The following is a 12,047-nucleotide window of genomic DNA, read 5'->3' on the forward strand; positions in this document are numbered from 1 at the left end:
CATGGTATTAAATCATTATTTCCCTTCTAATCAGAACAAATGTAATTCAGAATTCATCTAAGTACAAATCTCTTATAAAAACTGAGGGTCAAAGAAAACTTTGACCAAAAAATCAAGTGACAAAATATATTTTAAAATGTTTTAAGCAGTGATGTGCAAAACTATGATAATCACAGACGTGTACCAAAATCAAGTTGGTTACACTTTGTTAATGTGCTCAGAGTGTATACAGAATAAAGTAAGTATACACTTTAGAATAACTAATCAAAACAGAAGCTTTTTGAATAAAATAAAATTCCATGATATAATATATGGAAAGGAGATAAACAGCTGTGAGAATCTCAGAAGGCTTCCTCAATTGTTCCTCCCTCAGACACAAAGATCATCTGGGTACCAAGTTCTGTCTATTTTCTCTCAGCATGACCTCTAGGGTCTGTGTTCTACTTTCTATTTTTATATGATGGCCAAGTCATACCTAATTTGTAATAAATTCCTAATTCATCTACATGCCTCTTGTCTATCGCTTCCTGTGGCTCATTTTCTCTACTTTTCCTGAAGCTATTATTTGAAAGAAAAACATGATCATGTTTAAGTAAACATTTTTTATTACATGGGAGGTTCAGACTCCTTGAATGAATATATCATGCTTTTCATACTTTGGTTTATCCTATCCTTCCAAATCCTACTTTTAAAATAAATTATTACATACTGACCCTTCTTATCTGTTACAATTTTTGTAACATAACATACACATTCCTATCTGTAAGTTTATTGCATAAAATTTCCTCTGCTTAGAATGCTCTTGGTTCATAGACTCATTTTCTTTCTTTTTTTATTCTTTTTTTTATTGTAAACAAATGGGATACATGTTGTTTCTCTGTACATGGAGTCAAGGCATACCATTTGTGTAATCATAAATTTACATAGGGTAATGTTGTTTGATTCATTCTGTTATTTTTTTTCCTTCCCCCCCACCATTCCCACCCCTCTTTTCCTTCTATACAGTCATTTCTTCCTCCATTCTTGCCACCCTCCTTAACCCTAACCCTAAACCTAACCCTACCCCTAATGCTAACCCCTCCCACCCCCATTATATGTCATCATCCACTAATCAGTGAGATCATTTGTTCTTTAGTTTTTGGAGATTGACTTATCTCACTTAGCATGAAATTCTCCAATTTCATCCATTTGCCTGCAAATGCCATAATTTTATCATTCTTTATGGCTGAGTAATATTCCATTGCATATATATGCCACAGTTTCTTTATCCATTCATCAATTGAAGGACATCTAGGTTGGTTCCACAATCTGGCTATGGTGAATTAAGCAGCAATAAACATTGATGTGGCTGTACTCTGTAGTATGCTGATTTTAATTCCTTTGGGTATACGCCAAGGAGTGGGATAGCTGGGTCAAATGGTGGTTCCATTCCAAGCTTTCTGAGGAATCTCCATACTGCTTTCCAGAGTGGCTGCACTAGTTTGCAACCCCACCAGCAATGTATGAGTGTACCTTTCTCCCCACATCCTCGCCAACACCTATTGTTGCTTGTGTTATTTTTTAAATGGTTCTTTATTAATAAACTTGATGCAAGTTTAGAAAATTTACTGTACATTGCCAAATAAATCTGCAACTAAAAATAAAATCCAAATAACAAAGCATGCCAAATGTACAGTTGTCAATTTGCTAGCTATCAGGATATTAAAAAATTCAATAATATATTCAAGATTTAGCCTTAGGCTTAAGGAACTTTAATGCTTTAAAGAATTCTGCCTTGTCACTTGTTATCTGAGCAACTGGCAATCAGAGCTTTATATAAATGTAACAAAGTGAGCAAGAGAAAGGAAATCTTTATCTACTAGCCTAACCAAATTAAATTCAAAAGAAACACAATAATGCATAAGTGCCAAATATCTTGAATAGGGTTTACAGAGTTAAAAACCGAATCTTAAAGCGAATGCATAAGAAATGCGTTTGAACTTTGAAACTGGTTTGTGCAGAAAAAAATGTGCTTCTGGATTTCTTTTAAAAAGTGCTTAATAACTAGATTTTATTTTTAAATCAAACTTGGGTGTATTAAAAAAATTTCTCACCAATTAAACAGGACTGATTCATGTAAGACAATAAAATGGAGAGTACATTGATTTGAGTCAGGTTTTACAAAAAAATTAAGAGATCCTATTAGTCTTTTGGTTGTAAAAGTCATTGTCATGACAACAAAAAAATTAAGAATCTCCAAATCAGGTATCTTTTTGTACTTAACTATATATCTTTTTGCTCAAGGAAGTCTATTCATGACAATCACTTTATAAGTTTATTAGTTTGCAAATAATTGCAACATCCCGTTAATAAAATGGAAAGGTAAAATGACTTAGTATTTTAAATAACTTCAAGCTCTATATTGTGGCTTTTCTTCATAAGAAATATTGAACCAACAAGAAGCAGATTCAGCCCAGCAAGACTCTGCTGCCCCAGTGAAAATTACTACTCACAACCTTAAGTGGTACTGCCTTACTTTGCTTTGCCTAAAAAGTACAATTCAAATAAGAGCATACCTTCAGGAAACAGTTCATATCTTCATATAGCCATAAAAAATGTTTAACAATTTAATGAGTAAATTTCCTGTCATTTTGTTGGCAATATCATAACATGGTTTTAGGCCTTAAAAAGGCTGTGGTTTAGAAGACTTAAAATTTTCTAGACCAATATTGAACATTGATTAAACTTTTATTGGCTCTAAATGGAACAGTATTTTGCAAATCCTCATAACCCATGTACTCAACATAGGAAAGTCACTACCAAGTCGCAACTGCAGTAACCTGATGCTGACTTGCCTGCTTAAAAGATTTCACTTTTCAAGAAAAAGAGATAAGGAGTGGCCAGTAAGTGTATTTATCAGAAAAATACAGTAAAGGTCCCACTGTTCAATCCAAAATAACTAAAGTGAGCAAAATGAAATGGCTGTAACTTATACTGGATGTCAGTTGACAGATTATCCACTAAAATATCTATTAGCTAACATCTTCAGTACTGCTGTTATAGGGGCACTCAAAGCTTGTATCTGCATGTTGGGAAGATTTTCTTTAAAGCAACATTGGTCCAAACATATGAGAGTCAACATATTTTAGCCATCTTCCTCTGGAGGAGTGTACAAGCCATTTTTCTCATGTATCTGTACAATGGAATTATAGGACTGTTGGTCTCTTGCTAGATTATATTGATTCTTATTTGCTCCAAACTGCACTCTGGCCTTGCCTTTGATTAAGGTGGCATTCATTTGCATGATGACCGATTCTATTGAATAGGCACTGCTCCAAACCTGTTTTGTGAGAAGTTCCATACATAATGCTCCTCCACCCAACACATACCCTCCTGAGAGAACAGGTAATACCACTTGAACAAATGAAGGATCAAAGGGAAAGTTATCCTTAAAAGAGAAGTTAAGCAAAATGTATTCTATGCCTTCTTTTTCTTTTAAGATCTGAAGATCACTGTGCAACGGACTATCAGGGTCAACCTTCTTCAGTTTAACATGCCAATCGTACAAACTGTCATTTATGAGTTCCACTGAATAAATCCCTGTTTTATAACTTTGTGATCTGTATATGTCCCTGAGCTCTTTCATAAGTCTATCTGAAGCTTGCACTGACCCAGACACCGCACTATTTAAATGGTCTTGCCTTTGAGTCTTCCTAATTTTCTCTAATATTGCCAAATTTTCTTTTTCAATTCCTTCATCCTCTGACTTTCCCACTAATAGGCTCTTCTTCCTTCATCTCATAATGATCCAAGTCTTCTATATCTTCGGCCATCTCTTCTTCCTCCTCCTCTTCTGAAGTCACTTCTTCTGTTATTCCATTCTGACCCGTGGGTAGTGGTTGATCTAGCATCTCAACATCCAGGTGCTGAGGAAGATTATATAATCTGCAGAGTTCACATATCTACCACTTCAATTGCTGACGAAGCGAATTGTTGTTCTTAGTATCTTCTAGAAGTTCCAGAACTGATGTCAGAGTTGGGTCATCGGAGTCCATAAACCATATTGGTGAAGAAGATGGGTAAGATTCCGTGATGTTGCAGTGGAGTGTGAGCGGCGGCTGTAGTATGAGCTACCCGGCGGTGCCAGCGGCGGTACCAGGAACTGGCAGTGCAGTTTGTCCAGCTTCCAGCTGTTTATGTGGAGTCGCTCGTGCTTCTTGTCGAAGATGGACGCCAAGAACTTCAGCTCGGTCTTGAGCCCTGACAGAGACATCTTCCCCTCATCTCTGGCGGGAGGGGTGCGGAAGGGGAGCTGGGCCAGGAGCCGCCCCGGGGGGCCTGCCAGGGCCGCGCTCTTGCAACTCGGCCTCTCCCTGACCCAGCGACCGGCGTTGGAGCTGGGCTGGAAAATGTTGAGGGGCGCGTTGCCTTAGAGGGAAGCTGTATGTCAGCCTGAGCAGCTGCTCCCTTTGTAACTGACTCCAGCCTGTCAATTTTTTGATTGTTTCTTTGATTTCAATTTCATTGATTTCAGATCTGATTTTACTATTTCCTGTGTTCTACTTCTTTTGGCGTTGCTCTGTTCTTCTTTATCTAGGGCTTTGAGTTGTAGTGTTAGGTCATTTATTTGTTGATTTTTTTCTTCTTTTATTTAATGCGCTCCATGAAATAAATTTTTCTCTGAGTACTGCTTTCAAAGTGTCTCAGAAATTTTGAGATGATATATCTTTATTCTAATTTGCGTGTAAGAATTTTTTTATTTATTTCTGTTATCCATTCAACATACAATAGCATATTATTTAATCTCCTAGTGTTGGAGTAGTTTCTGTTGTTTACTCTGTCATTTATTACTAATTTCAATCCATTATGATCTGATAGAATACAAGGTAGTGTCTCTATCTTCTTGTATTTGCTTACATTACCTTTGTGGCATAGAATATGGTCTATTTTAGAGAAGGATCCATGTGCTGCTGAGAAGAAAGTGTATTTGCTTTTTGTTGAATGGTATATTCTATATATGTCCATTAAGACTAAATTATTGATTTTGTTATTGAGATTTATGGTTTCTTTTTTCAATTTTAGTTTGGAAGATCTGAGTGGTGAAAGATGCGTGTTAAAAACACCTAGTATTATTGTGTTGTGGTATATTTGATTTCCAGAATTGAGAAGGATTTTCTTGATGTTCATGGATGAGCCATTGTGTGGGGCATAGATATTTAAGATTGTTATGTCTTGCTGATTTATGCTTCCCTTAAGCAGTATAAAATGTCCTTCTTTATCCCTTCTGACTAACTTTGGCTTGAAGTTCACATTATCTGATGTGAGGATAGATACTCCAGCTTTTTGGCAGAGTCCATATGCATGGTATGTTTTTTTCCCATCCTTTCACCTTTAGTCTGTTGGTATCTCTTTCTATGAGATGAGTCTGCTGCAGTCAGCATTTTGTTGGATCTTTCTTTTTAATGCAATCTGCCAGTCTATGTTTTTTTGATTGATGAGTTCAGGCCATTATCATTCAGGGTTATTATTGATATATGATTTGTACTCCCGGTCATTTGGCTCATTTTTTTGACATGACTTGGTTTCTCCTTTATTTGACTATTCCTTTAGCGTAGTTCCTCCCTTTGCTGATTTACATCATTGTATTTTATCTCTTCCTCATGGAATATTTTTCTGAGAATGTTCTGTAGTGCCAGCTTTCTTTTTGTAAGTTTTTTTGGCTATTGTTTATCATGGAAGGATTTTATTTCATCCTCAAATCTGAAGATAAATTTTGCTGGGTATAAGGTTCTTGTTGGCATACATTTTCTTTCAGAGCTCAAAAAATGTTGTTCCAAGTCCTTCTATCTTTTAGTGTCTGTGTTGAAAAATCTGCTGGTATCTATATTGGTTTTACCCTGAATGTAATTTGTTTCTTTTCTCTCATAGTCTTTAAAATTCTGTCTTTATTTTGTATGTTAGGTATTTTCATTATAATGTGTCTTGGTGTGGGTATATTTTAATTTTATCTATTTGGAGTCCTATAAACCTCTTGTACTTGATTTTCCATTTTATTCTTCTGATTTGGGAAATTTTCTGATATTATTTTATTGAATAGATTGTTCATTACTTAGGTTTGTTTCTCTAAGCCTTCCTCAATCCCAATATTTCTTAAATTTGGCCTTCTCATGATATCCCATAGTTCTTGGAGATTCTGTTCATGATTTGTTACCATCTTCTCTGTTTGTTCGACTTTGTTTTCAAGGTTAAATATTTTGTCTTCAATGTCTGAGGTTCTGTCCTCCAGGTGTTTTATCCTATTGGTTATGCTTTCTATGGAGTTTTAAATTTGGTTTATTGTTTCCTTCATTTCAAGGATTTTGTCTGTTTTTTTTTTCAGTATCTCTAACTCTTTACTGAAATGATCTATTTCTTCACACATTTGCTCTTTTAACTGTTGAGTGGTGTGATCATTCAAAGACTTCATTTGCTCTTTCATCTCATTGTTTGCTTCTCTATTTTAATTATGTATGTTATGAACTCCCTTTCTGACATTTCTTCTGCTATGCTGTCATTGGATTTTATTGCTGTAGCATCTAGGTTTGTTTGGGACATTTTCTTCCCTTGCTTTCTCATATTGTCAGTTATCTACCCCTCTAGTAGTGAAACTCTGAGTTATTGCATATTTCCTCTATTGACTTATAGTGTCCCTGTAGATTTCCAAAAATTCACCTCCTACTTTTCAGTAGACTGAAGTCTTGGAGGAACTTGATAATGCAGTGCTCCACAGGAAGCTGCTTCTCTAGGAGTGGTGGCCTTCAGGTGCAGTGTATTTCCTGTTTGTGGACAGAGGTGCCTCCACTTGTTGACTGATGGTCATTCAAATGGGGGACTAGACTGAGAACTGGAGCATATCTGGTCTGGGCCTGTGTCTCTGGTTCTACCGCCCTGGTGGGAAAACCTCCCCCAGTGGGGAAGACTCACTGGGTGGAGACATCTCACTGGGCAACTCTCCTCTGAGAAGTTCCCTTTGATCCAGAACTACCACCTGGGGCTGGGCAGCCCTCCTCTGTGATGTTCCCTTGGTCCTGGAACTTCCACCTGGGCTGAGGGCCTGGCCCTGTGAGGGACCTTCTCTCTGAGTGGCCCTCCTTACAACATTCCCTGGGGACTGGTTCTACCACCCAGACCTGGGATTGTTACTCTATGCTGAAGCCTCTTGCTGGGTGGTCCTCCTCTACAATGCTACCAGTTGTCCAGGTTCACAGCTCCAGTGGGGGAATCTCACTGGGCAACTCTACTCAACACAGTTCCCTGCATCCCAGGACTACCAACCCATTTAGGGAACCTCACCCAGTGGTAGAGACTCACCCTGCAGCTCTGAGTTGGTTCCAAGTCTCCCAATACCTCCTCTTCTTGAATCCTGTGTCTTTTCAAAGGGCCTCTAGTCTCCTATAGGAGTCTCAGGAAGGGAGCTCCCCTTCCGATGATGATAGCCATGCACTCAGGAATAATTCAAAATGCCTACACCAGCTTCCAAAGAAGCTGGGGAGCCCCACTGAGGGTGCACTGAGTCAGCACAGAGGCAAGTGCAGTGTTCCTCAACAGTAGGGGGGGCAGGATGGAAGGCTTAGCAATGGTGTCCCACCTCAGCATGGGGGTCGGCAGGCAGGCATACTATTTTTGAAGGGTTTTCCATCGGGAGGAATAACTTTGTATTATTCATTGAAAAATTATGTCTGATTTAGATGGTTTCTGTAGGTGGAAGGGATTCTGTGATGCAAATACACTTAAATTACCTTTGGCCTGGAAAATTCACGTGAGGCAAAAGGTATCTTGGTAATAGCAACATGTGGAATTGGTTGACATTTAGAGAAAGAACAAGTGTTACAAGAAGAGTTTGTATTAAACCCACATTAAAGCTTATTTAGAAAATGTTTTAAATATTAGAGAAATCTATAAATATGCATTATCCTCTTTTTTCTTGGGGTGTGAGAACACTAAAATATCAGTTTATTTCTTAAGATTATATATGTTTTCATAAGCATTCTTTAGATCGTTACTTTCCTATTTTTCCTTATTAAGAATAATAATTAATTTATTACAGAAAAGTTTTTATTATTTCAAGCTTGAATGAGCAAACACATGAACTTCCTTTAATCATATTGTAGCTTTAAATTGCAGTGAACCTTTTGAAATTGAGCATGTAAACCAATGTGAAATTACCAGAATTAGAAATTTGTATCCATTCTGATAAATAAGCAGAAAATTAAAGGAGGTGATTAAAATTAAATGCCTTATGTATTTGTACATTATAATGTAATTAGTTTTCCACATTTTTACCTAAAATGTCTTGTTATTCCTTGAGTCAACATGGTTTTCTTTCCAAATAATATCATACCATTGGTGGATTTACTTGTTCCCTCCTAAGTGACCTTGACATCTTCAGTGTAACTTTTAAAAGACTGTGTTTTGTTTGCAGTGCAATAAGTTTTTAGAGAAAGCAATGCCACTTGATAAGAGATGAGTGAAATGTAAATAATTTAGAAGATGGGGACTTTGCTTAGTGTTCAGAGATGCATATATCTCTCAGTTACAGAGTCTGATTTTATGTTATCATATATTATGACTAATAGCATTATCTTCCAGGCATTGTTTTAAAGGATGTGTGAGTAATTGGAAATGATTTCTTTTATTCAGTGCATTTGTAAATTTAAATTAGATTTTTCTTACAGTAAAATATTTCATATGGCATACATGGTTCCAATAAAAAATTAATTGAATTCCTCTCCCAGGCTTACATTAAATGTAAATCATCATGGTGAAGTAGCCTCATAATTGTTGAATTTGAGGTATGCTTTGTTTTCCTAGATATTGTATCTGTGAAAGGCTCCATTGAACTTGCCATCTATAAAGTTCGTTTGTTCTGGTGGAAGGCCTGTCCTAGTTTTTAGCTTTATGGAACTATTGGTTTAATGACTTAGTGAATCAATGAAGTTAAAATGGAGATAAGAATAACAATAACTTTTTTCTGTAAATTTTACTAGTAGCTCTAATTCACTTCAACCTGTACACATAGAAGTTTAAGACTTAATTTAACCTGCTACTCTTGATTTTTTAATTTTCTTTTTTTTGGGGGGGACAGAGATTTCAAAGAATGGTATACTAGAAAATAACTACTGGCTCCTGAGGTGGGAGGAGAGAACCCCAGGCCCTGATCCAGTGTGTGCCTATTTCCCTTGGAAGAATATGCCCATCATTGCCAGTATCAATCTCCTAAAGTAACACCACCAGTTTAGGAGGTAGGAGAAGATAGCACATCTGTCCATCCTGAACTGGACTGAGTTGGTTCCAGCACATCAGTATTTAGGAAAGATACATTTGTCATAACTCCCTATGATTAATAGAGCTGGGTGAACTAATTTCCCAGATATTTCTGGTAGAACACCATTATTGAGTGGAATGGAGTGTTTTAACAATTGATATTAAAAATAAGGCATTTTGCAAGGAAATAAAGTACTAATAAATAAATCCAGGTGCCTCATCATAATCTGTTGATCCTCAAAGACAATCTTTCATTTTGTGAAGTTTCCTATTTTACTCAGATAATCATTTTAGCATATAACTATATATTATGGATCTCTGTCCTAGTCCATTTTCCTTAACTCCTCCTATTTTTCTAAGGACACCTTTCCCACATAACCCCTTTCTGACACAGTGTAAAGCACTGTGCCACATGTTCTTGGCCCTCACTTCACTTCCCTCCTTTTAAATGAGTTAACTTGGTTTAATTTCTTCTAACTGCCTTTGATGCTTTGTTCCTCTCTTGTGACAGTTCATTTATTCTTATACCTTCTTTTATCTTCACCACCACTATTCTTGCTCCCTTTACTACCACCAGTGTTGTCACCATGAACAGGCTATTTTCACTCATATTTGTAGCCTGTCCAGACTGTTCTCAACATACTTTCTAAAATTGTGTACCAGAAAGATTTGTGACAGATTTTTCAGGTGCAAAGAAAGAAAAAAATAATCTAGAAAATTAGCTCCTTATTCTCAGTAGAAGAGTGAGACATCAAGTAGTAAAACATTCCTTGTTTCTCTAGAATGACTTAATAGAAAAAAATACCTCTTCTCTTTTTCCTCTCACCTTCCCCTCTTCTTTTTATTACCCTTCACTTTATTTTTCTCACATTGCTTTTTTCTCCACTATTTAACTATGGCCTTATTCAGTCTTCAGCATTTTTACATGACTAGTCTTATTTTTTTAAATGTGAAAAATATATGTGTGGGCATATATCATGTTTAAAGTTGTTTTTCTTCAATTAGAGAAACTTTCTTTTATCTTTGAAATGTTAGCAGCAAATTCAAGTCAACAATTCAATTATATTCGCCAAAAGAAACACAAAATATGCTCCAGGCAATGGTGAGGCAGAGGCACCAGCTCCTGTCTGAGCCTCTGGAGGCCCTGGTTCTCTCCTGGCCCACCACAATCATGTTTGTTCACTGCAGGGACTGGGTGCCAGACCCATCAGGCTTCACCCTCCTGATGCCAGCAGTATCCATTGGAAATGTTGGTCAGCTTACAATAGATCTGATCATTTCCACATTGAACCTGCATAAGATTGGCTACTTCTATACTGATTGCCTGGTGCCAATTTTTGGAAGCAATCCATATGCAACTGCAGAAGAAAATTCAACAGAGCTCTGTAAAAATGCTGAAATATATTTATTGCCTTCAAGGAAGTTTGTGGTTCTTCAGTTGAGATCCATTTTTAACAAGTATATATCCAAGTCATTCTGTGAAAATCTGCTTTCCTGGATGGAAAGTAGTGGCTGTGCTAAAGTCATTGTCCTTTCAAGCAGTCAGTCCTACAAGCACAATAATCTCCAGTTGTGCAGTACTCTCCTCCAGTACTTGCTTACACCTTCTGTGCACATAAGAATTCAAAATAAAATAAAGAACCTTAACTGGCAAGAAATGGAAAAAAAGTTCATGTATCCCTCACATGGATGATTCTTAGTTTTGTGTCCGTGTTCCAGGAGGAGGGATCACAAATACACTCTGTAATGAAATCTGTTCTAAAGAAATCCAAATGGTTAGTCTGCTGAAATTTCTTTCTGAGGGGGACAATATGCCAGACACCTTAGGTCTTGTTGAGTATTTTAATGAATGGCTTCAGATCATCAAAATTTGTTTACAGAATGATGACCCTACAAAGCCTATCATGCCATGGAAAATTCCAAGTTCTCGGAGGTTACTCTTTGGCAGTGGTCTTCCCCCTGTACTGTTTTGATCTGTTTTATGTTCTGTACCTTATTTGTACACTTGCTGCCAGCACAACTGTAATAACAACTGTTAAATAATATATATAAAAATGTGATTTTGCAAGAATGCATTAGGAAAAGGATGAGCAAAAGATCTTTGGCTGTACTTTTCAACATATGTAATAAATGTAAATTTCAAACAGCAAAATTTTATTTCCTGAGTAAAAAGGAAACAGAAAATAAATTACCCCATAATTTATAATATATTATAATGTAATTTAATAGGGATTTTTGTTAAGAAAATACATCTATAAGAATTTTATATCCTTTAGATACTGTAATAAACATATTCTAAAATAGATATTGTGGAAATAATGATATGTGAATTTCACTGGTTTCCCTCATTTTCTCAAATCTTCTGAGATTCAGTTTGGAATGTTCTTAGAAGATCTAAAATAAACTTGGTCTGTTGCTGTAGATTGAGCATTAATTTAGACACCTTGCTTATGCCAGCAAAATCTCGAAAGGCAGGACAACTATTTTGAGTGCCTTTAGCAGACATTTGTGAGGATGACAATCTACCAAAACCTGTCTGGTATGTCTTGGCCTAGCCTATAAACTATGGGTAAGGGCATTTGGGAGGGGAGTTCTCTGTACTAAAAAATATTCCCCAGTAGAAAAATGATAGACACCACTGGCATTAGCTGAACATTTTATTCTTACTTCAAAATATAAAAAAATAACTCTTATTTAGCAATTGCAGAACCATAAGGAAGAAATAATCTAGTGTACTTAAAGAAAAAACAACACAAACCTACTTA

General features: G+C 36.4%; 1 protein-coding gene and 1 pseudogene across 1 annotated transcript; one reads left to right on the forward strand and one right to left on the reverse strand.

The window, feature by feature from the left end:
- Window positions 1-3,124: 3,124 nt before the first annotated feature.
- Window positions 3,125-4,252, reverse strand: LOC124975633 (ubiquitin-conjugating enzyme E2 Q2-like). The gene is given in 4 exon segments (XM_047538245.1): window positions 3,125-3,749; window positions 3,751-3,883; window positions 3,962-4,103; window positions 4,106-4,252. Coding segments are annotated over 4 exon segments (1,047 nt in total).
- A 6,201-nt stretch (window positions 4,253-10,453) lies between these two features.
- On the forward strand, window positions 10,454-11,255 carry LOC124975632 (proteasome assembly chaperone 2-like; annotated as a pseudogene).
- The last annotated feature ends 792 nt before the right edge of the window (window positions 11,256-12,047 follow it).

The sequence above is a fragment of the Sciurus carolinensis genome, unplaced genomic scaffold, assembly GCF_902686445.1.
Source record: "Sciurus carolinensis unplaced genomic scaffold, mSciCar1.2, whole genome shotgun sequence".
Taxonomy (NCBI): domain Eukaryota; kingdom Metazoa; phylum Chordata; class Mammalia; order Rodentia; family Sciuridae; genus Sciurus; species Sciurus carolinensis.